The sequence below is a fragment of the Tyto alba genome, unplaced genomic scaffold, assembly GCF_018691265.1.
Source record: "Tyto alba isolate M040663 unplaced genomic scaffold, T.alba_DEE_v4.0 Super-Scaffold_41, whole genome shotgun sequence".
In the NCBI taxonomy this organism is placed as follows: Eukaryota; Metazoa; Chordata; class Aves; order Strigiformes; family Tytonidae; genus Tyto; species Tyto alba.
The window spans coordinates 13,558,265-13,584,614 of record NW_024881317.1 but is presented as its reverse complement, the minus strand read 5'-3'; the positions used below and the strand labels follow the sequence as shown (position 1 = coordinate 13,584,614).

Genomic DNA, 26,350 nt, shown 5'->3' with positions numbered 1-26,350 from the left:
CGCCCCCTGCCGGCGGGCGGCCGCGCTCCCGCTGCCGGAAGTGTGAAGCGAGGCCGGCGGAGGCCGCGGCCCGGCCCGGCCCTTCCCTTCCGGGCGGCGGCGGGAGCGGCCATGAGCGACGTGGTGGAGCGGACGCTGAGCGTGCTGCCCGGGCTGCTGGGGCAGCACGACCCGGGCGCCGGGCCGGCGGGTGCCGGCGGCCCTGGCAGGGTTTCGGCCACCTCGCGGCTCGGGAGCCTCATCCGGAGCATCACGGCGCTCACCTCCAAGCATGTACGGGCTGCGGGCGGCGCCGCGGGGCGGGCCGGGCCGCCTGCCCCTCCTGCCGTCTCGAAGCGGACGGGGGCCGGGCCTGCCTCCTCTCCTTTCCCGCCCCTCCGCGGGGTGCCGGCGCGGTGGGCCGTGCCCCGGGTCCTGCGCACGGTGGCGGGGCGCCGGCCTCTCCCCTCGGCCGTGGCGCTTGGGGCTTGGCGGAGCTCCGGAGTCCCACACTGAACCCCGGTGCCAGTGCGTGCGTGTGGGTTGCCGCGTTCGGGGGGGGCATGCTGTGGGAAACACGGCCGCACAGCTTCGCCTTCTGGGCCAGAGGCAGGCAGCCCGGCCTTACCGCCCAGAGCGAGGTACACGCTGGTTTTGAGAAGGCTCCGCAGTGCTGTTACAGTAACATGTCGTCTTTGACTTTTGTTTCGCATTGTGCCTCCAAAACTCATGCGAGATTAAACTAAGTTTAATTTTTCTAGGAAGAAGAAAAATTAATCCAGCAGGAGCTCACCAGTTTGAAAGCAACAGTTTCGGCCCCCACCACGACACTTGTAAGTTGTGTTAGTGGTTACAGGCTGTGGGAACAGCAGTCCAAAGATGAAGAAAAAGTGTTATCACTCTTTGTCAGGTGGAACGCACAAGTTATCTCTATAGATATCCATTATAGTTATCTATAGAGATATATATGTAGTTACCTATTACAGATATTTAGTTACCAGCATTAAAAGGTACCAGTGTCTCTGGTTTTGCAGCACAGTTAAAATAGTGAGGACACTGTGATTCTGTTTGATGTGAATAAACTGTAGCAGTATGGTATCCAGAGTGTGGCATTCTGTGGTTTCTGAAATAGTGCAGACAGAAAAGGAAGGTGATGAACTCCTTCCATCAAGTTGCGTTCTTTGCAGGCTGACATTGTTCTTACTTATGCTGTATAAGAAGCTGTTGTATGCATTCTTGCTCACATTAGAGTTGCGGGAGTTGGTATATTCTGGTTTGAGTTAGTTAATGCACATGTCAGTCCCGTAAGTGAGAATTTTTGAAGGGAAAAGTACAGTTTTACCTCACACATAGTGAAAACTCATCCTAGGTCAGTGTAGTGATTGGTAAAAAATAATTTGCTTTAGCAGTGTGATCATCTTAACACTTCAGATAATTAGTATTTTTGATGTTAATTGTAATTAATCTACTGTCGATCACATGCATTCTAATAAAAACAAGATATCATCTTTAGGGGTAGTATATGGGGAGTTCTGCTGTTATAGCCAAAAATTAATACTGGATAGCAAAAGAGCTTTATAGCAGAGGAAGAATTATGAGTACCCAGACTTCAGAAGACATGTGTGAATGTATGTATGTTTCTATCAGATAAAGTCCTCTACTTCACTAGAGCAGTGAAGAAGAGCATAAAACATGGTTGACTTAAAATTCTCAATTTATTTTTGGTATTTCAGAGACTGATGAAAGAATGTATGGTGAGGCTCATCTATTGTGAAATGTTGGGATATGAGTCTTCCTTTGGATATATCCATGCAATCAAGCTTGCACAGCAAGGAAATCTTTTGGAGAAAAGAGTTGGTATGTGCACAGGGCTGTAGCCTTAATAATATTTTCAAACTGTATTTTTAAAGTTTCTTAGGATTTATGTAAATCCTAATATGAATTCATCTAAAAATACAATTTAAAATTGTTCTACTTTCTTGGTCTTGTTTCATAGTCTCTCAGTCCTCTTTGAAAATAACTCCTTAGTTTGTGAGCTGCTTTGAATTTGCTTGTAGAACAGAAGGCTGGGGAAATTTATTTTAAATCATCAGCTGTTCTTTCATTGGTTTTGATTGCAGCTCAAATAAATAAGTAATTTATGAGAAATTTTGTTAAAAAAAATCAGTCTGAAAATGAGTTTGTCAGGATCTGATTTCTTTTTCAAGTACTGTAGTACAAGATTAGACAAGGATGTTGATGTCTGACGTTTGTCAGAGGAATGTTTTCTGTTTTGGTGCTTGTAGGATTTTTTTTTTTATGTTTAGAAACAGTTGTAGGAAATGAGGCAAATGGGGAGATCCTTATAGTATGGGTGCAGAAGTTCCTGAGGAAATCTGAAAGGCTGGTTAATGCCATTGTGATTTCCTTGCCTGCCAGTGTGGCTGTTAACTTGTTTCCAGCAGATTGAGTTTGAAGTAGCTGTGAGCCTGTCTTGTCTGGAGAGTTTCCTTGCAGTTGCTGATTCAACTGCCTAGTGAAGACATTTCTTCTTGTTTGCAGAGAAAATGGTTTAACTCCAAGCAATACTATGTCTGCATACACAGAAGGAAGGCAATGTCTTGCGGGATATGCTTGTTTGATATCCTTTGTTTGAATTTCATCTGGATCATCCACTCAAGTATGAGAGTTTCTGAGAGAATGTATTACAAGTGTTGATTTAAAGTTGCTTTATCCTTGAGTAATGAAAGCCAGTGCGCAGGTGCTCTGGTAGGGATTAAGAAATTCTATCTTCACCAAACCTGGGGGGGCAGGTGGTAAGCTGTTTTGAAGAAAACTTTGCGACCTCTGTAAGGGCCAAGTACCAATGTGTCTTGTTCATCGGTTTGAGACCTTTCCATACTAGGGCTTTTTTTGGCTTTGGTGAGGCAGCACTTTTTTTTTTTTTTAAATCTAGGTGGCTTAAACTTCTCTGGATACAAAGTGCCCTTAAGATTTAGTCTGGTAGAAGGATGTGTGGGCTTTTTGGTTTCTGTGTTGTTTTTTTTTTTTTTTTTTCCATTGTTGTTGTTCTGCAGTTATATGTGATATATGAGGATGACCTTGTCTGTTTTTGGCACAGTATACTAAAGTTTGTATTAAGGAATTGTTGTTAGTTGATCCAATCAAAATGGGTTGCTCTTTTACCCAGTGTAAGCCTCAATGAATGAGGACAAACTACATTTTTGCAGGTGTGCTGAGCAGATTGAGTCCATAGTTTCTCAAGCAGATAGATCAGTCTGATAGCCCAGACAATACAGTTGTTTCTATCTAGGTAGCTCATTTTGATCCCTAAGCCTTGAATGAACCAACACCTTTTTTAAGATCCATCTCTGTAATACAAATATTGTCATGAGTTGTGGCACATCCTCCTTACCCCTCCACTTTAAGTCCCTTAGTTTAAAAGGAAGAGGAGTCTTAAAAAAAAGGTTTCTGGCAGGTTTCTTTTCTGGGGTTCTGGAATTGTTGCCGCCTTGTTAAGAAATAACAAGGCAGTTTTTGGCATAGGATGGTGAATTTACCCTTCTGTATTCCAAGTTGAATATAAAATTTATTTGATCTTGAACTTTTTTTTTTTTTAAAAAGAGAAACAGATATAAAAAAGTGCATTTGTGTTGTGTAATCTAGAAGTAATATACTTTTCTCTGTACAGAGAAGATATTAGTTTTCCAGGAAGTGATTTCTCATGATGCTCTTGGCTGCTTTTTAGCTATAACAGTATTATAATGTGTCTCATTTCTCACAGCTTATGAATTCTTAGCTGTTTGTTGAGCTTTACTGCAACTTAAATATAACTGGTTTGTCTGGAAATAACTCAGTCGTGATATTTAAAACACGAGCAAGTGTCATCCAACAGTGGAGGCTTTTATAATTGTTTGAGTTAAGACTGTCTGTAATACAGTAAGAGTTAAGTTTTCTATCTTAAAGTTGCTTATTGCTTGAAAGTACTAATGGAGGCTGCTTTCCTTTATAGGTTACTTAGCAGTTTCTTTATTTCTACATGAAAATCATGAACTGCTACTTCTACTTGTGAACACAGTTGTGAAGGTACAGTGTTTTTGGAGGTCTGGAGGTAAACTAAACTTGGGCCGATTCTTCCCATTTTGTGTCACACAACATCAAAGCTATGTACTTATTAGTTCTCTCTTGCTCTCTTAAGGTTGCTGTTTCTTTGGCTAGCAATGTAAGTTTGAAATGGCTTTCCCTGGCTTTTTAATTTAATCTCCGCTGTTGAAGCTGTATTTTTACATGTTCCTAAAGGGGATATACCATAAAATTTCCTTTATAAAATGTTCCAATTATATACATTCTCACTTCTGGGAGGAGCCACGCATGCATATTTCAATGTAAACTTTTGCTTTTAGCTGACAGCAAATATCTGTTGGTTTCTTTGAGTTCTTTTGATAATCGATAGAAATATGCTTTGGAGTGACACTGAAAATTTATTACCTAATAATATTTCACAGGTGTCATCTTCTGTATTATTGCCTCTTACAAGGAGCAATTGTGACTCAACTATAACTCCTTCTGTGTAATGATTACTTCTATATTACAGTAGGCCAAAGTCACATAAATTATTGACTCAGTGATGCTTATTTTGTTGTTGTGATTGAAAACTGGTTTATAATCTTTAAAAATCTGACTTGGAACTGGTAAAGATATAGAAAGAAGTGAAAAATGAGAGAAAAGAACTAAACCAAAATGAGGACTAAAATCTATCTGAGACAAATGGCTGGAGTGAATAATTATGTTAACTGGAAATCTTATATGTCTAATTTGTTTTGGAAAATAATTCTAGTCTTCTATTTCATGAATTCATCATTTTTTAGCTTAAGGTTACAGTGAGCTACATCTACTATTTTTAATTGTATTTGGGACAGAATGTTAATTTTTATTCTTTCCTTTGTAGAATGTTGCATATAATTTGCATTTGCTTCTTAGGGAGTAGTTAATGTCTCATTTTAGTGTACAAAGATGTAATTAGCAGTATTATTGAACTTGCTCTTTTTTCTTTTTTCCGATTCTTTTGGCTAGATCAAAGTCATTAGAGAGAATAGTATTGAATTCTGTGAGAAGTGACTCATTCCACTGATTCAACTGGGGACTCAGCATAGTTTTGCAATCATCAAACTATTTAAGAAAACAAACACTGATTGTAGCTTTATGTGTTAATCTTGCATACATTTAAAATATGAAGGTAGTTCTATAACATGAGTGTGAGGAGCTGCTTGTTCCTTCCTGTATAAGAGAAGAAAAGAACCTGAATAGCTCAGTGAGAGCTGACACTTCTCAAACATGAGCAGGCAGCAGGATGCTTGCTGTAGGTGGGCTGTGTAGGTGGGCTAGATCCAGACTGCTTATAAAAGATTTGGGGTATATCTGTGCAGAATTTAAAAGTCTAAACAAAAAATTACTGTCTTATTTCAATCATTGTAACAGGACTTACAGAGCACTAATCTAGTAGAGGTGTGCATGGCTTTAACCATTGTCAGCCAGATCTTTCCACGGGAAATGATTCCAGCTGTTCTTCCCCTAATAGAAGACAAGCTCCAGCATTCTAAGTATGTATTCATTTACAGAATTTCAAATGGCCCTGTACAGTTGAATTACTTAATTTTGTAGGTTGTTTTAGTAAACTGGTGCTTTTTCTCTGAGTTGGTCTTTCTAATCATTACCTTCAGAAACTGTTCCTCTCCTAGTTTTTTTTCTTGGATTCTTGTCTCATTTATTTGCAGTTTTGACTGAGTATTGGATAGGTATTAAATTTTTCATAACCAGTTGTGGTAGGTAACTGTAATTGAATTTATCTGCTGGAGTCCTTTTTTACAAATACAGGGATGAAGAAGTGTTTATAGAGTAGGTGGAGAAGCAGATTGGGATCCTTGATCCTTCACTGATACTTTTTTTTTTTTTTTTTAATAAAGCTCTTTACAGAAACTCTGTTGCTAAAAATGTATCAATACTCTTGAATTGCTGGAGTCTTAAATTTATAATATGCCCTACACAGAGGATAACGGTGTGTTATGTTGATTACAAAGGGAACTTCAGAATGAACTGACTCTCTAACTTCTAGACAAGTGCACATGTGACCACAACAGATTAGCAGTGGCCAATTTAATTGTTTATTTGGTGACCATTCTTTTGAATTGTCAATCTGACATTAAGCCCTATTATGCTTTTAAGTTTGCTTTGTCACTTCCTCACTTAGATGGTGTTTTCAAAGTCATTTGTTATCATATGTAGAACATTGGTTCTCGTCTCTCTCCAAATCATGAAGTTCTGATGGCTGGTCACATAACTTTACATTGCTGTAGAAATAACAAGTGCAAGTTGTTTTGTTATGTCAAGTACTTAAAATACACAAGCAGCTTCAATTTGTTTTGCGTAAATATCATTTCAGGGAAATTATCCGAAGAAAAGCTGTTCAAGCTTTATATAAATTCTATCTCATTGCTCCTAACCAAGTTCAGCATATTCATGATAAGTTCCGGAAAGCCTTATGTGACAGGGATGCTGGAGTCATGGCTGCTTCTTTGCATATTTATCTTCAAATGATTAAGGTAGGCAAAGAACTAGAAGCACAAATGAACTTAGCAGCTATTTTTATATATATTTTTTTTTTTCAATACACTGTCTACTGTACAGAAGTTTTCAGAAAAAACTTACTCGTAATAGTTAGAAAAGTTAATTTATGTGATCATGGTTATCTGTGTTGTGCTTGTTTGTGCTAGCTCTCAGTTTTGCTTGACATACCCACTTCCTGCATGATCTGAATGCTCAGCATCGTTGGCATCTTTAGCTACAGGATCTAATTTCTACAATGTGTTAAAGGATTTGCTGAGATTTGCTTGTATTTTTTTTTTTCTGTTGCCTTCAGGTTACATTCACTCCCTTTGCAAATGTGTGAGGAAATAGCATAGGTTTGAAGTGAAGAGCTTACAGGTGTTGGGAGATGAGAGTAGAAGTCTGATTTAAAGAAACTAAACCATTAGTTTAGGTACCTTGATCTTACTTAAGCTGTGGATTATTTTTACTTTTGAGGTGTTGTATCAAAATATTTCTTTTTCATTGTGTAGGAAAACCCATCTGGATATAAGGACTTGACTGGGAGTTTTGTAACCATCCTAAAACAGGTAGTGGGAGGAAAGCTCCCTATTGACTTCAACTATCACAGCGTGCCAGCACCATGGCTACAAATACAGCTTTTAAGAATATTGGGCCTGTTGGGAAAAGATGATCCAAGGTAACCAGATTTTATTCTGGAATTGATAATTTTGAAGGTACAAAGAATACAGTCATGATCTGTACCTCATAGACAGCTTTCTGGTTTGTATTTTTTTTTTTTTTCTTATAAGAGGATTTCAGTGTTGAACTTCTTACATAATTGTTATTAACCAGTACAGTGAGCAGATACTTTTTAAACTGCAAAATTAGTTTCTTAGCTTCTGGATTGGCTAAACGATTATTGTGGAATATGCTTGAAATATATTTTTGCTGGGACTTCTGTTACCAAACAACTGTATGAAGAGCCAGAGTAAAGATATTTTAGGAAGTGGTGTCATTTTATGAGGAACTACTTGTCTGCAATCCTTTTACTGTTGATGTTTAGGTTTTTTTTTTTACACTAGCAGTGAGGGAAGTGTTTGCAGCTTTCAAAAGAAACATTTGCCGTATCACATGAATAAAAACATCTTGTTAGATGCCATTTAGAAACACGTTATAGAGCTCTTCCATGTTAAAGCAAATCTGTGGATATGAATAATTTGTGTTACAGATTTCAGTAATAGTGTTTGAGCTGTTTGGCAAAATTGCTTGTTAGTGCTGCAAATCATTATAAATACTTTTTTTTCTTGTTAAACAGGACAAGCGAATTGATGTATGATGTTCTAGATGAATCTTTAAGAAGAGCAGAGATAAATCATAATATTACATATGGTGGGTGAGGTTGTTTTATGTAATTATCAGTATTTGGAAAGACTGAAAATGTGAGTAGTTGATCGTGCTAAAATACTTATACATTACTTCTGAAAAATCTAATTATATTCTTAATAAACAACCACCGTATTATTAAGTGTCCAACTAGTAAATTATAAAGCAAGTGGTACATTGCTGTACAGCACAGCTTTTTATCACTGAAGTAAAACACTTACTGGGAATTTGTCTTGACTCAAAAGCCTTGATCCAATGTTTGCATTGTCCTTGCCCTTAAATACAGAAAGTCAGCTTCTTCATGAAAGAACTTACTGAACATTGCTTAAGTTGAAATAAATGATAAAAATCCTAGTGATACAGCCTATTTATTAGAAATGCCTAGATCTCCTTTTTGCTGCCCTGAGAAAGGCAATACAAAGTGTGCAAGAGTGACAGCATCAGTTCTTTACAGCTGTGTCGGGCTTTTCTGGTAGCCACAGTTAAAATAAAATTATACCTCCAGAGTTCAGTGACAGTGGTGCCTGTGAAAAGATGGTTTTGGCATGCATCTCAATTTAAAATTTGTAGAACATGGTAGAAGGCTATGTTAATTTCATTATCCTCTCAGTAGAGAAATTGGTATTTGTTGCTAGAACAAAGCAAAAGGAATAATTGTTCTGTGGAGTTTTTTCTCATAAAAAGTTGAGCAGTTCATTTGGATTCTTCTTTGTCTTCCCTTCCCCAGATCTTAATACATCCCCAGACACCCAGATCTGATGTTCTAGAACCCTACATTGAGCTGTTTCACTATGAAAAAACCCCAACCTCCACCTTGTTAAAGTAAAGCCCCATAGGTGTCAAAGTACGTGTGCTAATGGAATGGAAAGAAAATTGAGACTTTTTTTAAAACACTGAGGGGTGGAAGCAAAAAAAAAAAGTAACATGTCCCAAAGGTCTAGACATCTAATGTCTACTTGATAAATACTTTATAAAGCATTGTGTAAAATTCACTTGCACTAAAAAGGGGCACTTTGGGGAAGTATTCTCTTTTAGTAAATAATAAATGAGGAAGAATCTGTCAGACGTTTAGTGTATTCAGTTTACTGCTTCTGTTTCTTTAGGCAAGAATATACAAGATATTGGGAGGTGTGTTACCTTGTAATAGATTATTTGCACTTGCAATTCCTGAGAGTGAAACATTAACTTGTTTTAAGCACTTAAAAGTGCCACCACCAAAGTGGGCAGTGTATTAGGACATAGCATTTAGGTATGCTGTTTTTGTTCACATATGATAAGCTTTTTGTAAAACTTTAGTTGATGATTCCAGGCAAAAGAAGAACGTAATTCTGAGTGATTACTCTTTTTTACACAAAGTTATTAGTTATTGCAGGTTTCTTGTAGGCAACTGAGTTGTTAATATGGCAGTCTTTCTCAGATTTAGTTTTGTAATGCTTAAGAAGAGTAGGTGGACAATTCAGTTAGAGATGGAATTACAAGAACAACTGAAAATTACATCATGATTTTAAATGCCAGTTAACTCAGGGTTAGTAATTTGGTCTGCATCTTTGACTGAATTGATGCCACTAAAGATTAATTACTTTTTGTGTGTTGTTCAGTTTACTTCTTTCTTCTAGTTTTTTTTCTCAAACAACTGTACAAAGCTGTTTGGTGGTGTTTTTTTTTTTTAAATAAGAATGTTCTTGAGATGATTTTTGGCTGTTGGTAGTAGCTAAGAAATCATATGAATTACTGAAAAATATTTTGTCTCAAATCCTTTATACTTGCCTACTGGCTTCCTAAAGAACATCCGAGTCCCTTGAGCAACTATAGGAGACTTCAAGGCTGGAATAACTTTTAAGGACAGCAAGTTGTATGCACAATGGCAAAGCCTAATAATTAAAAAAACCCATGTGTATATACTAGAGGAGATAGTCTTTTATCCTGTTCTTACTTATGTCAGTAGGTACTCTGCAGTTAGATTCAGTGGGGGGTGGGACAGCACTGCAGTTCCTTGATACAGTTGATGAGCTTGTTTGCTTGTTAAAAATTTTTGCATTATAGAAGTATTTAATGCACATTAATTACATGTCTTTTTCCCCCTCTCTCCCTCACAGCCATCTTGTTTGAATGTGTCCAAACAATTTATACAATTTATCCCAGATCTGAACTACTTGAAAAGGCTGCCAAGTGCATTGGAAAATTTGTTTTGTCGCCCAAAATTAATCTGAAATACTTAGGTAAGGATATGTGATTTCATTAACATGTTTTTAATTTGATCATAGTAGTAGACATTCTGTTATATCACTTCCAATCACTTCCATTGTAGGTTTAAAGGCTTTGACCTATGTTATCCAGCAGGATCCTAATCTGGCACTTCAGCACCAAATGACAATAATTGAATGTCTGGACCATCCAGATCCCATTATTAAAAGGGAGGTCAGTGAATTTATAAACATCAAAAATTAAGTTAATTTTTAAGATGGGTGATAGGTTTTCTAAACTGAGTAGTGTGAAAGGCATATTATGTCTTGGTTATTGAGAGCTGTTACAAACAATATTAATGTGACAAGCTATATAGATAAGCAGTATATTTCATTTAAGACTTGCCAAATAAAGACAGTTGCTCAATTTGGCATCATACTGAAGTGTTTCTGTATGCTTGCTTCCTTTTTTGAGTCACCAGAGCCAATTAAATATACCTTCTGCTTTCTCTTTCAGACTTTAGAGCTTCTCTATAGAATAACAAATGGACAGAATGTAACTGTCATAGTTCAGAAGATGCTTGACTACTTAAAAGAAAGCAAAGAAGAATATGCTATAATCAACTTAGTTGGGAAAATAGCAGAGCTAGCTGAGAAATATCCTTTTATTTTTCTGAACTAACTGAGAAATATCCTTTTATTTTTGTGAAACTTTGAAGTCAGAGCTCAGGCAAATGCAGCATTCATACTTTTCAAAGCATCTTTCATGATCTTTTGAAGTTGGAAGTGTTACAGCTGTGCTTTCCACTCTTTCAAATGCAAAAAACATACTCAAAAGAAAATGCATACAAAAATGACCACAGTGTTTCTTGTATTTCATGGAGAGAAAGTATTGTCACTCAAAATACTTTATTTTGGCATTTGAGCTTAGCATTAAAACCTTTTGCTTTTAAATTAAAACTTTGAAGTCTCACATCACTGCATAGAGAGAGATGCCTCAGTGCTACTTTGAGGGCTGTTCAGTAATTGTGGGAATGATCTTCCTATCAGAGGACTCTTTGGTGGTGGATGGATTTTAAGAATAACACACATTCATAAAAATAAAATATTATTTAGCTTTGCCAAAAAGATGGAAGTGATAATTAGGGATTTGGCATGTGGTGGACATTGCTTGTTAGACTTGCCATTGCCTGATTTTCTGTATGCATTCTTGTCTGATAATTGGAGTTGTAAGCTCTTTATAGCAGAGAGCTGCCTTACCATCCTATTTGTACACTGCTTGGTGCAGACAGCAGTGCAGAAAAAAGCCTGTGCTGTCATGCAGCATGCAGAAATAAGACAATAGTATTAATGTTTCTGTACTGTTGAAAATTTCAATTCCGTAAGTGTGCATTTTCAGGATTTATTTGAGGGAAGACAGAAGCTAACTTTCAAAGCTGGCAAAGGCTGATCAAATTTTAAATGTATATAAAAAGCAATGTTGTTTTCTGTGGAGTACTTAAAAATACTGTTTTCCAGTAAATCCACAGCAAAACACTGCTGAAAATAACAGCTAGTCTATCACTGATCAAGTGATAGTGGGTAAACAAAAGATTATGCTGGAAAGCTAGCATGGAGCAAGTGTCAACTTAAAATACAGTAGGACAGGTTTCCAGAGCTAGATCCTTGTGTGAATGTGTTCTACTGTGTGAAGTCTACTTAAACTCTTATTTTTCACTCTTAACATTTATTCATGCACAACTTAAGATGTATTGATTGACAAACCAGCAAACTGCACATAATGGATAGCTGTTAAGTTCATGTGCAGGGTTTTTCAAGAGGGCAGTAACTTAAGGGTTCTCTGCCTGACTGCCAGCCTTCATGAAATTTAAGGGAAATACTTTATAAGAGATACGGGAATGTTTCCTATTCAGTTAGACTGAGCTGCTATTTGACTATCAGGCGCCTGGCTGATTGGGGAGGGCAAGATGGGTAGCTTATTTGTGGAAAAATTCTTTCCTTAGGGAATGCACTGAAAAGAAAGGAAGAGTTAGGCTTGTGGCACTTAATTCCTTAACATCCGGACACATATGCCCCTGACAGTGAGTGGTTCATCCAAACAATGAATGCTGTATTTTCAGTTGGAGGTGACGTTGTGCATCCTGATATCCCAAACAACTTTCTGAGGCTATTGGCAGAAGGTGAGTCACTCCCTGAATGATCTGAAGAGTTAGATGTGGTCCTTATCATCTGGCTTTTTTTCTTAAAATGCATTTTGAAATACTTAATGTGAGGTGTTCTTTGCATTTCAGGCAAAATATGTATTGTTTTTTCTCTAGGATTTGATGATGAAAAAGATGATCAGCTACAGATGTATGCAGTACAGTCTTACTTAGCATTACTTGAAGAGAAAGATGCATTGTATCCACAGAAATTCCTTCAAGTTATGAGTTGGGTAAGGTAGACACGTGGTCAGAATTGAATACACAGATATGAGGAAACTGTCAAAGGTGGTGATGTTTATAATAAATATTTTTCACTTTTATTTTTAGTCATGAATATTCTGTTTTTACTTGAAGTCAAGATAGTATGCTGAAATCTGTTCTTAATGACCTGTTGGTGCCTGAGGACTACTTAGCCTGTCACAGTTTGTGGAAAAGCTGACTTGTTATCTGTAAGGCAGATGACTATTGGAATGACTTGGCAGCCACATGAATCTGAATGCATGCTGAGGGCCTTTCTGTCTTCACCAAAATTAGGCCAGATGTGGTTGTGAAATGCATTTTTAGCCTTGCAGGTGACCAACCAAGTGCTATGCTAGTATTGTCTGGTACCTGGGTAAGCTTCAGCTTCCACCAAGGAAGAGGCTGCAGTATGAGCAAATCATGTTTTGTAAAGGCCTAATTGCTATGTTTAGCTTGCTTTTCAAGACAACTGATTTTTAAGAAGCTAAAAGTTGGAGTCTGCTGAGGTAAACAGAAGGATCATGTCAAGCTTTTGACATTTAAAACACAAAATGGTAAAGAAATAATTTAGAACGTGTATAAATAATAATTTCTTGAATGTGAGGTGGATTTTATTGTGTTATTTAGTACTACATTCTAATTTCAAAACTGAAAACACTGCTCTTTGACTAAATGTGTATTTTTGGCTGTTCTTTGTTAATAGGTGTTGGGGGAATATTCCAGCCTTGCTATGGATGTTGATCCAGAAGTTATTTTGACAAAGCTACACAGCCTGCTGAAGAAGACTTTTGTTACTTCTGAAACTAAAATGTGGATAATGGCTGCGGTCACCAAGATAGCATCACATACCTCCTGTTCAAAAACCGTTGACAAACTAATCCAAGAATTCAGCAACTCTCTAGATACCTGCATGAGACAATATGTCTTTGAATTGAAGCATCTGTGTGAAGACAAAGCACTGATGAAAAACTTGCTTCCATTTGATGCTAGTTGCACTGACATGGTGGTAAGACAGCTGCAATGCGTATTCTTCATCAACCCCTTTGTAGTTTGGGCGGTTGAATATATTGGTAAAAAAGTATTTTCAAAATGAATGATATTTGACAGTTCTGACTGGTGCCAGTCTTTAGTCTGCTTAAAGTAAGTTTTCAGAAACATACTCTTTCAGGTATGTGTGATGAATCATAATGTTCTGTACTGAAGTATAAAGAACCATGGTGTTCAGTTAGTAAGCTGGAGTAGCTTTTAACAAAATTATGATTTCATATGCTGACTTATTCTTTTTTGTTGTTGATTTTAAAGACAAGTTAGGCCTGCTTTAGTGATATGGTACTGCTTTTTAATTCAAAGTGCTTGCCTCCTATTTAAAAGCTACTGATCTTGACACTGAAATGTCCATAACAAATGATGGAATATTGATAATGCTAAGATTTTTGAGGTGGTTTTTTTTTTTTTTTTTTTGTTTGTTCAGTATTTTTATATGACTGTAAGATGAACCGTTTTGGGAAAACTCCACTCTGCTTTTTTTCCAGTTTGTCTTGTTTAGACAAAAAAAAAAATCAATAGTGGAGGAGTTAAAGTTAAAAATCTCTAGCTCAAAGTCTGTTTCAGGATACTTAACAATTTCTTTTAATACAGCAGCTTTATTGGTAGATTTGGGAGATGTGAGACAGAAGATTCTGATTTGCAGATAAGACACAATATTCTTCTGGTAACATGAGGCTCATGGATAGAAAACATATTTTAATTGCTTTCTTACTTTTCTTAATTCTGTGTAGGTAGATGCTTCCTTATCTTTTCTGGATGGGTTTGTGGCTGAGGGACTTGGTCATGGTGCAGCGCCATATAAGCCTCATCACCAGAGACAAGAGGAGAAACTTTCGCAGGAAAAAGGTGACTGTTAGTTTACTACATTTATTAAATAGCTGGTAAATTACCTGATAAGAAATAATATTACAGTACACTTAAATTGTTTGTTAATACTTACAGTAATGTTATCTTAATGCATCTCTTGTCTGTAGACTTTGCTAAGTTCAACTTAGATTTTAGTTCCCCATCTGTCTAGCTGGTATACGGAACTGCTCATTTATCATAGGTTGCAGTTCTGCAGATGAGAATGTTTTACTGTAATCTCTGCTCGTCTGGGATTTGAAATTTATGGTGATTATTAAAGTGAAATCAAAGGGTTCCTAACTTTACTATACTGAGCACTTAGTTTTCACTGTGGAATTACAGTTTGCAATAATGACCATTGCAAGATTTGTGTCATAAAATAAGTTCACATTTTTTACCTAGTGTAGGTACAGATAAGACAGCAATATGTGCTTTTATTTATTTAAAAATACCCCAAAACTTTACCCATAGTGCATTTTTTTAATTTTTACTTTTTTGCCATAGCAATACTCATTTACTTTATTACAGCCAGTCACATGAAGTTTTCCTTTAGACACTTCTGAATGATTCACTTTGAGGTTGGAAAGCTTTTCTAAAACATTCCTCAGCTTTGTTTTACTGTTGAGGAATTAGAAAAATGAGTCTTGTATGCTGCATTATCTACAATTAAATTAATTTTACAAGAAGATTTTTTTTTTGACTGTGCAGGTTAATGCATACAATAAAGAATATTGCCCATTTGCTTGCATGTGTAGCTTGGCAGAATTTAACACTTTTCTGAAATAATTATAAGTTGAGTATTACATCTGCAGCCTCCACTTGCAGCCTGCTAGAAAATTCAAAGTTTCAGTGGAGAAATGTTGAACAAGGTCAAATACTTTGAAACTGAATATTCTATACTGGTTTTACCGTGCATGTAAAGCCCAGTGAGGGCCCAGTGTATGTCAGATTGAGCTCATAATAGTGTTTCTTACTGAGGTGTTAAGAATGCAGTTAGTGGTCTTTTCTGCTGGATAACAACATCCATTTGGCACTCTGTTGTTTGCAGTGTGATTACAATTTTGTAGGGAAGCCATTGTAGGAACCAGATTATGAACTGCTGTTTTTTGTCAGTAATCCCAAATACTGATTAGCATCTTCCGCTGGTTGATAAATATTCTAGGAGGTAAGATATAGGTGAGGTAAAATATTCAGAAATATTCTAGAAGAGGAGTCCACTGAGATTATTGAAATTCTTAGTTTATACATAACTAAATTCATGGGTTGGAAGAGTCTGAGTATCTTCATGTGGACGCTGTTTATCACAAAGCCCTTTGGATCTGTTTTTCTTCTTGCTTCTTCATGGGACAGGCCACTTCCTTAGCACTGCTGCCTGCTTTATCAGGAGACTTCTGTCATCCCAGATGCCCCACAGCTTTGCTTCACTTTGGGAAGAAGAAAGTGTAAGGCTGGGGCAGACATGACAGAAAGGGGCTGTACCCCTTCATAGTTCCAGGGCTGCAAAGGGGAGTCTACGCGCTGTTTCATACATAACAATGACTGTTCATGTTATAGTCCAGAACAATTTTTAGAAGCTATTCAAACTACATTTAGATTTGTAAAGCATAGCTAAGGTAGCTCGTTCTGAATCCTGATTTGCATGTCTTAGTGGAAATGATTTATCACCCAAGGTGTCAGGTATGTTTGCAAAGCAGAAAGCGATATATGGACATAATGCTGTGGACTCAAAATGTTGTTTAGGCTTATGAGCAAACATAAAAGCTTAGTTACTTAGATCCAATACAGTACTTTTGTCCACAAATACTAAGCATTGGCAGTTGTTTTAGTGATATGCTGTAAAGTCACTGTTTCTGTGTAATTTCAGTATTTAAAAGTAAATACCAAATGAATACATGTTTTGGATAATTCCTGTGTCTAAAAAATGTATTTGAAAACAGAAACATCTATTTTTAATGAGGATGGGATCCTGAATGGGAAGCCTGAGAAGCACAGCAGTATGGCATATCTATTTTCAGAAAACAGATTTCTTTCTTAGCTTTTTATGCCTCAGTGTAATTCTAAGATTCTGTGTGTCTTGCAGCTCTGAATTTTGAACCTTATGGATTGTCATTTGCTTCAAGTGTGTCTTCATCTGGTGCCACTGGTAGACAGTCCCCCACTGGTTTATCTTTTGGTTCCGATACATCTGGTAATAGTGCTGAGACCGGGCATAAAGAGTGAGTTAATTTGTGTTTGAAATTAAGTACATATAAGCTTCTGGTTTTGTCAGTATCATGTGTCTTTGTTTCTTCATTTCATGGAATTAAAAAGAGTACAGTTGAACTTGGAAACCTTTATCATGTAAGAAGAAATTCAGATGGTGTCTTGTTTGAAATAACTAGAAAGAAAGCTAATGCAGTTACACTGTTTTTCCACTTTCTTCACAAACTATAAATTAAGTGATAGTTAATACAGTAAAATTGGGACAGGATTACCTGATGATTAGATGGTTAAGTATTTTTTTTCTGGCTTCTTTCTTTTTCTCATAGGATATGCTTTTTATTGGCTTACAATAATGTACCTTTTAAGGAAACATTTTTAGATAAAAGTGAGGCTAAGATGCTTCTTAAGTTTTAGAACACTACAAATAAATTCCATATCCATAGTTTCATACCAATTAATAACTTTCTACTCTGGTAAATTGGTATGCAGAAAACCTTGGAAGCTTTTTCAGATTCTTTAACCAGTTTGTGTAAGAAAATTTGAGGCTTTTAGGTGGAGGACTTGCAGCATTTAGTCTGTGTCTGTTGAGTTCTACTAGAGTTCAGGGTGTCTGAGAGCATGAATACTTTTCATTAGAAATAATGTGTTCTAGGTCTCTTCTAATTTTCAGTTGCTTATATTAACCTGAACTATTTTTAAGGAATAAGTAATAGAACTATTTAAATATACTTAGAGATTTCAAGAATCTTCTGGGGAGAAAGATAGATATATATTCATTCTTAAAACAATTATTCAGATACATTATAAATGTAATCTGAAACACTGGAGGGACTTGACAAGCACAGTCTGCTACCGGCTGCAGGTGTCTAATGCTGACTTAGTGTAGGTCTATACTTAAGACTATATAGCTTAGTCCAAGTTTGCATTAGCAGGGTGTTTTAAAAGTAATGCATGACATTACTAACATAGAACTTCATGCAGATGTGAAAATATTCATTTATACTCCACTTCTCCCTGTGTATACCAAAGTTGTGAATGGTGTTTAGAGTGAAGTGTAGGCATGTTTTTATGAAAATGATGTTCATACGGTTGATCCTGCTTTGTTTTGTGTGGTATTTTAGGACGAATACTCTGAAACTTGAGGGAGTACGCAAGCTGTGGGGAAAAGAAGGCTATCTTCCAAAGAAAGAAAACAAAGAAGGGAAAGAAAATGAGCCACAAACTGTTTCTTGTGGCAGCTTATTAGCAGGACAGGTTGGTGATCCTCCTGCACTGTGGTCTGATCAAGTTGCCAGCCTCTCTGAGGAAGACAAAGAGAAGCAGCAATTAGCATCAACTTTGTTTATTGGACTAGGATCAAGTGCTGGTGTCAGTCTGGTAAGTGGTTCTTTTGAGACTTACTAGTTTAAAGTTTATATATTGCCTTATTTGGAATTACAGATATTTATATGAAAATGGAGATCAAATTAGTGTTGTGGTAAAATGAGGCAAAAAACCCAAAGTCATTGAAAAGCTATTAGAAATTACTTTCTTAATCTGATAATTTGTTAAGAACCCGAAATGGGTTGGATATTGCTTGATGCAGCAACCTCTGGAGCAGATCTGATTCAATAACGAGAACTCCCCTCTGTTTACCTGTTGCGCTTCAAGTTTTAGTCAGTTTTCCCTGACAACTGTTCCTTGACCCAACTTTGTGGATCTATTGGCATTCATTTGGCAGTAAGGCTACAGTCTGACACCCTATGTCAAGACCACTTTTGTAACGTATGATAATATGCAAAACATTAAAGAATTCACCATCAGGTAATCTTTCTAAGACTGGCATTGTCATTAGCCAGCTCGAATCTTATCACTGGTTTAACCAGAAAATGTTTACCTGTGCTTACTTTTTAATAGGAACTTTTAGTTTATGTTTTAGAGAACCTAGAGTCATTCTCGCATGGTAGGCTAATCCAATATCCTGTAAGAAATACAACAGAAGCTGGTTACTGTATCCATTAAAATGTTTGGAATCTGTTTGTATTTATCTAATTGATTCCTTGGTCATTATTTGTCCTTGCTCACTCTGTTTCATGATGTTAATAGTAACACAGCTGGTTGCTGGAAACTTTCCCACCCATTTATTTTATTTTTAATCTTTTCAGATGGGGAAAGTGGACACAGCAACTCAGAAGTTCAAAAGAAAATCAAAGATAAATGAAGCTCAGAATATTGAGGAGGTGTCAGACTTCCAAAATAGTGCCGCTTCAGATTTTGGTCCCTTACTTGATACAGTACCTATTAACATGGAAGACTGTGAGGGAAATATACACACACGGTTAAGGAAAGCCTCCCTGTCATCTTCAGATATCGTAGAAGATAATAGAGCATTTGAAACACCTCAGTCGCTAAAAAAATCTGGGCTGGATGACAGACTTTCAGATAGTAAGCTGTCACAGTCGTCTTTGTTTGCTGATAGTAACGTTGAAATTTTTCATCCTTCTCCAACTGCACAGTGTGAAAGTGCCAGTGAAACACCATTGGTCCCTTCCTTACCAGAAGAGCTGGAAGACCTCCCTCACTCTGAAGTAGTGGAACTTTGTCAGAATGATGCCTTAGCTCTGTATTTATGTAAGGTGTGGACAGATGACTCTCTGTTGCTCACTGTTTTTGTCTCAAATAAAACCTCTTCTGCACTTAATGCTGTGAATTTAGTGTTTGAAGAAGCAGAATATTTTCAGGTAAGAAACTGTTTCTGTTATATTTCAAATTCATTTGGAACGTCTTGCTTATTGCTTGCTTTTAAATGTGCAATATTTGGTTTAATATAATAGTCATGCCTCTTTCCCAAAGCATTATGGCTACTACATCCTAAGGGGTAGTGAAAGAAATCTCAATACTAAACTTAGTGTCATTTGGTATAAAAATTAGCATCGAGCTTTTTTAATACACCGTGATTTCGTTTCCTACTGCTTGCGTTTGTGTTACAAATATGTATGATTTTTGTCAGTTCTGAATTCAGCTTTTTCCTGGTGTTTAAGACTGAACGCCAAGCTAAGCAGTCGTACTTGTAATCGCATGACTTGAGTTGCCAAAGAAATCACTGTATAACTTTTTTTGTCTGGATGTGACTGTTAGGCTTGTGCATTCATTTGTATTTATCTGATAGGCAGATATGATGCAATTTCGTCCTTCACATAAAATATGTGTAAACTTGCTTCAAGTTTTGTGGGTTGTTTTGTTTGTTTGTTTTCCAAATATATCAGTCATATTTCATTCTTATTCTCATGCATTCAGTTGATGGTGGAGAGGAGTAGGTCAGTTTATTTTTTGACATTGGCTACATCTGGGATTTAACTGTGGTTGGTAAAAACATGTGATGATTGGTGATAGTCTTGATTGAAACCTCACTTAAATAGCTATTTAGGAATTGCCTGTTGGCATGACTACACACAGATTTTGCTGAAAGAATCACAGAATTATGAAACCTTGGAGACACTCAGCAAGTGATTACTGGGTAAAGAGAATTAAGCAGAATGTTTCTTTTAGAATTAATTAATCAAGGAACTGCTAATTGGTTATGAAATCTCCTTCCTTCCCATTTCTGGCTTGAATCAAGCCTGTCATGGCATTGATAGAAAGTGGGCATCTCATGTCTACTTTTCCCTTGTGATTCACTTAAATTTCCATACAGACCACTATCACAGATAGAATCTGTGTTACTAGTTTGGAGAGGCTGGGGACTGCTGAGTAATCTCAAAATTGTCCTTGTTACTGCGGGTGATTTCTCAACTCTTGCTTTTAGCATATAGCTTGGGGTATGTTGCAATGTTGCTTGCTCTTCTGTATTTTGGGACTGAACTACAGGATTCAGGTTCTTGGTTACCAGTTCTGCGTGTCTCTGAGCTGTCATGGCGGGGGGAGCCAATTGACGGAAAAAGATCTATTTCTCCAGTGTTTTAATTCTCATGGAACTTTTGTAGTTGTTAATGATAGATTTGTCCTTGATGAGAGCTGAGAAATGATGGCTCTGTTCACTTGTCAAATAGTCCAAGAAAAATCAATTGAAATAAAAGGCACTTAGACAATTTTATAGCTGTATCTTAGCCACTTATAACTTGACAGCAAGACTTATATTCTGTATTTCTTTTTAAAAATCATATAGATTTTGGAGAGTCCCACCTACCAGTTTCCTGTGATTGAAGCTCAAAGTATGGAATGTTGCCAGAAATGTGTGTGGATGGACAAAATCTGTACACAGGGAAATCTTTCTGGCTCCATCCATTACCAGTCAGAGATGGAAACTCACCTTGAATTTTCAGTAACTTTATCATTGTTGGACTTCATCAGGTAAATAAAATAAGCTGCAGTTTTTAAGAATGCATGTACTCAAAGAAGTGTTAAACAAGGGCAGAATGATTTAGGTATTGGTTATGAAAATACAAGGCTTCATCTTGAGCAGCTAATTTTAATCTACTTGAGATGACTGTTAAGGATAGTAAATGGTTACCTACACACTTATAAAAGAAGGGGCAAAATTCCAGGAACAGAGCCATTGAGAATATTGACAGTAGCTGCGGGTTAGAATAGTCTTGAACTACAGAATGTGTTTTTGAGGAGTCTAACAGAACTGAGTGAATGGAAGGGCATGTTGTTTTAAAATATGGCATAACATAAACATGTGAAACTGAAATAAGTGATATGAGTACGGAGACCCATACATTATATGAAAAGGCTGAGAACTTCTGCAGGGGAAGAAGAAAGCTCATTCTTTTCATTTTTGAACACTACATTTATTTTAGGAGTAGAAAAAGCAAGTTTCTGTTTTTTAGTGAAATCCAACTTGTTATCCATAATGAAGTCTGCATCTCATTGAACTTGTTTCATCACTTTCGATGGGCACATATCTCAAGGGCATTCACTTTGGTCTTCCATTTACATAGAATAATGTATTTTTTTTAAATGTAGAAATCTGAAGCAAGAAATGGAAACCTTTTTTTAGATGTTGGACTGGGAAGAGGATGGGTTTGTTTAAATAATTTGTATTTGCTTATTGCTTGCTCTATTGTCCAGTTGCTTCCAGATATGATTTTTTGGAAGCCCGAATATATTCTGAATAATGTATCTGGTTTTGCTAAGATATGTGTTGAACCTATTTTTAGGCCAATGGAAATGACTACAGAAGACTTTGGGAAGCTGTGGTTGTCCCTTTCCAATGATGTGAAACAGAATATGAAAATGTCATCTTCTCAAGATTCCCTTTCAGCAGCTCTGAATACACTGCAACAAAAGCTGAAACTCCATATAGTTGACGTTATAGGTGAGTGAAAGTATACTGAAAGGTGGCTTACAACCTATGAGTTGTCCCAGGAAGACAACCTGCTTCCATGAACTTACCTTAAAGAATTTAAGGCAGGAAATGTTTAGCAGCATAGTAAACACAGGCATGTTGTCCTGTGGACTTTATTTGCCTTGCTCAGGTTCTATCTGAAGATTGATGTAAAGGTACAAGTGTACAGCAAACAGTAGATTTTACAAGGGAGCAAACTGTTGCACTGTGAAGAGTTTTGCACAGGACAAAAAAATGAGAATGAAGCGAAATGACATATGAAGCTTGGATTGCATGCAGAGGGCATAATTTTCTTGACATGTTAGAGGAGTAGGGGTAAGAGTAGAAGAGAACAGCAGAAATAGAATTAGTGAGAAAGATATGTTTTTTTGTGAACTGTACTATAGCTGTTCTTATTTGTTAATTGTTACTTCATTTTTTCTGTGGCCTCTTTTATTTTAAGGTAATGAGGGAATACTGGCATGCCAGCTACTTCCATCTGTGCCCTGTCTGCTGCACTGTCGTACTCACTCAGGGATGCTGGCTCTGTGGTTCAGATCACCTTGTTCTGCTCTTCCAGATGGTTTGCTTTATCAGTGTCAAAAGGTGATGGAGGAATCTTAATAACAATAGTGCCTGCCTTAAACTGTTTTGTGTGTGAAAAGCAAATCAAAGATTTATACAGTTGCACAGATAATTACCAAAGCTAAATTAAGATAGTGCTGCTCAGAAGTATTTAAAAGTTTTCTTCCAGCTGGCATATGTCATGTGGACTTGTGGGGGAAGAACAGTGACCTAAATTATGCCTGCAAAAACATGCTCAGGACTGTACAGTGACTAACGAGTAATCCATTAAAGTATTGTTACCTGATTGAGTGAAATGTATATTTCTTAATTTTGTTGTAAATGATTGAAAGTATTTATTTTTATTATGCAGCTTTTATAGATGCCAACAACTATTCCTCATAGCAACTATTTAAATATGATTTTAAATAAAACATATCTCCATTATGAGGTCTGACTTGATCAGTTATCAGGATCATCTAATATTATTTTAATAGTTTTTCTAAAGCTATTTTTAAGCACTGCTGGCAACAAGACCTGTATTGGTCGTTATATAAAGTAACTTATGTAGCAACGAATGCATGTTTTGAAAATAGTTAAAGATCTTAGGGAGCAACACACTTCCCATGATCTTTGATATTTCCCATTCAAGGGGTAACATCTGAAAAGGTTTCTGGTAGGAGGCAGGCTTGTGAAATTGTAAGGAAGCACCTCCTGGGGGATGATCTAAGTACCCTTCAGGTTAGTTCCTGTCTGCAGTTCTTCCTGCCTCATGTTTCAGTCATGTTCCCTTTCCTTAGAGGTCTGTGACAGTCACTGAATATTTGTGCATGGCTAAAGATAAGTTTCATGTGGATCAAGTCTGAGATGGCTGAGCTGGGGAGGTAGTTGGCTGTGGACGTGTTCATTGCTCTCTAGTCAGTCCTGTAAATTTAATCTGGCCAATATCTCTGTCTGTGAAAATTCACATGGAAGAAATTGTCATTTATTTTTAATTCGAATTATTTATAGCTTCAGTATGACTCTTCAAACCTTTGACTTGCACAGATGTGACTGTATTGTGAGGGCATGGCTAAGAACTGCAGTAAGGCATAAGAGATCTAAATCAGAGCAGCATAAGTAAACGTGTCTAGATGCTCTCCATTTCTTCCTGAAATAACCTCACAGTCATGAAAATCCAGTAATCTTAATTTATTTACATGCTAAATGAAAACTTTAATACTGTTTAATGTTATTTATAACTGATCATGTTTTTTATTTAAAAACATCAAATATTGTACATGTGGTTCAGACATGGTATAAATTAATTCCTCTGTAGAGTCCTCGGTGTGTTTAATATGGAGAAGGAAATTCTTTGTTATATTTAAGTGTTACTGTTTCTCACCTGATAAGCACTGGTTATAAAGGAAAAAGAAGTATTTGGTTACTTTGCTAATGTTTTGGTAAATGTTCATAAAATCATCAAATCATCATAAGAAAGTTAATGCGCTCATAGTTTTTTTTCTTCTTTTTTTACGACAAACCACTTGTGTTATCATGAGTATAATCATACAAACAAAGCTCCTTTTTTATTGCTGTTTCTGTACCCTCGTACTGAGGAATTTAAAGTGCACTGAACCTGTAAATATACTTAATGTTCTGCATACTTTAATGTTTACTTGGCACTTTGAGACAGTTTGTATAAATGAAAACTGATTTATAGTGGAATAATTTCCAGCAAGCTGTTTCCCTTCTGGTAAATCAGACTTGTGTTATGCAACTGGACTTCTGTAATCATATGAACTATAATAGAGGTATCTGTCTGTGGCCTATGCATTTTGACCATTTCAGCAATGAGATGTTCAGTGTCCCAGTGTTTAAAAAGAACAGCAAAAAGACAATATTGCCTTCTATTGATCATACAGTGTTCTTTATAACCTTTTCACCATATGAATAGTGTATGTTAAGCTGTCAATATGCAGATTTGAGGAGCTTTATGGTAACATCACATAAAGGAGTTTGCAGGGAATTGTACCTGTGTCAGTCTTTATTTTTAGATTGCCCAGCAAATATTTTTCTTAAGTCACCATCTTTGCATTTTTCATAGTTTAATAAAATTCAGTTTAATTAAAAAAAAAAAAAAAAAAGCTTGATACTTGTTAAATATTCTTTACTACCATATGTAGCAGTGTTTCTGCATGTCAAGAACTAGGTTCTATTTTAATTGTTTCTCTTTGCATCTGAACAGTGATAAAGAATGTAACATTGCAGAAGTCTTGAATCCATTGGTGATTTACACGTCCTGCATCTCACCTATAAAAAGGGTAAAAGGGTACACTTTAGATCTGTTGAACAGCATTCTGCCTGCCAGCTCATGTTATCCAGTACTCTTTGGAATACTGCCAGATGGTGGGATTTGTACTTAGGCATCACAGGAGACTTTAGGGTCTCTCTTTATTTATAGTTGACAGCAATAGCATGTTTTTAAGTCACATAACACACCATTTGCTACAGTATTGAGGAGGAGTTGGGAGTTTGTGCAGTTTGACATCATTGCTGAATTGAAGGTGGTCGCAGCCCTGACCTAAGCCGTGAGGCTGTTTGTGTGGCAGGGCTGTTGGTGTGTAACGAGTGCAGGCAACGCTGCAGTTCTGGCTGGTGTGGGACCTCAGGCCCTTGAGAACCCCAGCAACTCAGGGCTGGGAGTCCCTCTGATCTTGATCCATCATCTAGTTGTCTCTAAAATGAAATATGGCTGCATAAGTAATTACACAGAGGAATATTTTTTCATCTAGCTCTGTACTGAAAATCCTTCAGCAAGTATCTTTGTCTTCTGTTGTGTTCCCATTTACTTCTCTTTGACTTACTAGATCTTGAAGGATTAAGCTGTTTTCAGGGAAAGGGAAATCAGGTACGTAGAAGCAGGCTAAAAGGAAGAGAGCACATAATCCAGTTAGCATGAAGTTTACTTTCAAGAGGCAACTAGAGGCCAGTCAGAGTCTGAACTGGCAGATTAACAGCATTTTGGACCAAACCCCTAGGTACCAGGAGATGCTACTGTTTTACTGCTCTGTGCCATGGGCAGCTTGGAGTTCTGGGTGTTTTAGAGTCAACAGATAAGTGATTGTATTGGATCCATATTTCAACTGTTTTGTCAAGTTCTCCCCACTTATCCCAAGTATTTTCAGATATTTTTAATGGTACAAATACTTTGGTAGGGAAAATGGTGGAAGGGCAACACGGCAGTATGATGTAGTACGCTTTCCTAAACATAAATCGTATCTGTTGTTGTGTTATATTACTTTCTGCTTGGTATTCCCAACCCCTTCTCATCCTCTAAGGATCTGAGAGAATAAATTTGTGTAATGGATGGCACTATATTGAGGTTTTCCTGTTTGCAAGTAGCTCATAAATAACATTGCCTGATGGTTTCTAAACATTGGAAAGGTAGTTATCTCAGAGTCCCACTAGTAGTTTTTCAGCGTAAAAAGCTGTATTATTTTTTCTGTGTAAGACTGTGCATTGTCTTTTTCTGGCATGGAAGTAGACCCGCTTAAGTCTTCCACTTAAAACTTGTATTTGCATTTTTGTCTCTATAAGAGTTAATTGTGCTTTACCTCCTGGTTCTCTTCAGGGTCAGCTATTTATATGCCTTTCTGTGAGAATGTTTCTCTAACACAAATCAGATTACATGTTCAGTGTGACGTACTGTGATATGGTACATGTACAATTTAATTAGAATGCCCGAAGTGGTCACTCCCTTGAGAGTTTCTTGAACATTAACATTTTTCTCTTTAACTTTATTACATAAATTTGGCAGAGATAAAGCAAAGAATATTGTGTCCTGCCAT

General features: G+C 36.9%; 1 protein-coding gene across 4 annotated transcripts; it reads left to right on the top strand.

The window, feature by feature from the left end:
• The first annotated feature begins 73 nt into the window (after window positions 1-73).
• Window positions 74-24,772, top strand: AP4E1 (adaptor related protein complex 4 subunit epsilon 1). 4 transcript variants are annotated; one of them, XM_032983024.2, is made up of 22 exons: window positions 309-507; window positions 741-812; window positions 1,713-1,836; window positions 2,521-2,638; window positions 3,971-4,044; window positions 5,437-5,558; window positions 6,398-6,557; window positions 7,074-7,240; window positions 7,859-7,932; window positions 10,023-10,145; window positions 10,235-10,344; window positions 10,627-10,766; window positions 12,177-12,289; window positions 12,428-12,543; window positions 13,257-13,559; window positions 14,332-14,446; window positions 16,527-16,662; window positions 17,770-18,025; window positions 18,793-19,368; window positions 20,793-20,977; window positions 21,790-21,947; window positions 22,420-24,772. In XM_032983024.2, the coding sequence occupies exons 3-22, from the start codon at window positions 1,765-1,767 to the stop codon at window positions 22,578-22,580; spliced, it is 3,279 nt and encodes a 1,092-aa protein (XP_032838915.1). In that variant the 5' UTR covers window positions 309-507; window positions 741-812; window positions 1,713-1,764; the 3' UTR covers window positions 22,581-24,772. The 4 variants fall into 4 exon arrangements, with proteins under 4 accessions (XP_032838916.2, XP_032838915.1, XP_032838914.1 ...); XM_032983025.2 differs by lacking the exons at window positions 309-507; window positions 2,521-2,638 and adding an exon at window positions 74-273; XM_032983023.2 differs by lacking the exons at window positions 309-507; window positions 2,521-2,638 and adding an exon at window positions 529-620.
• Window positions 24,773-26,350: the final 1,578 nt, after the last annotated feature.

Excerpts from the sequence above, each read along its gene's own strand:
- AP4E1 (XM_032983025.2), top strand. The coding sequence starts at position 112 with ATGAGCGACGTGGTGGAGCGGACGCTGAGCGTGCTGCCCGGGCTGCTG. Across the intron at positions 813-1,712 it reads CGGCCCCCACCACGACACTT|AGACTGATGAAAGAATGTAT; the intron begins GTAAGTTGTGTT and ends TTGGTATTTCAG. Across the intron at positions 12,544-13,256 it reads TCCTTCAAGTTATGAGTTGG|GTGTTGGGGGAATATTCCAG; the intron begins GTAAGGTAGACA and ends CTTTGTTAATAG.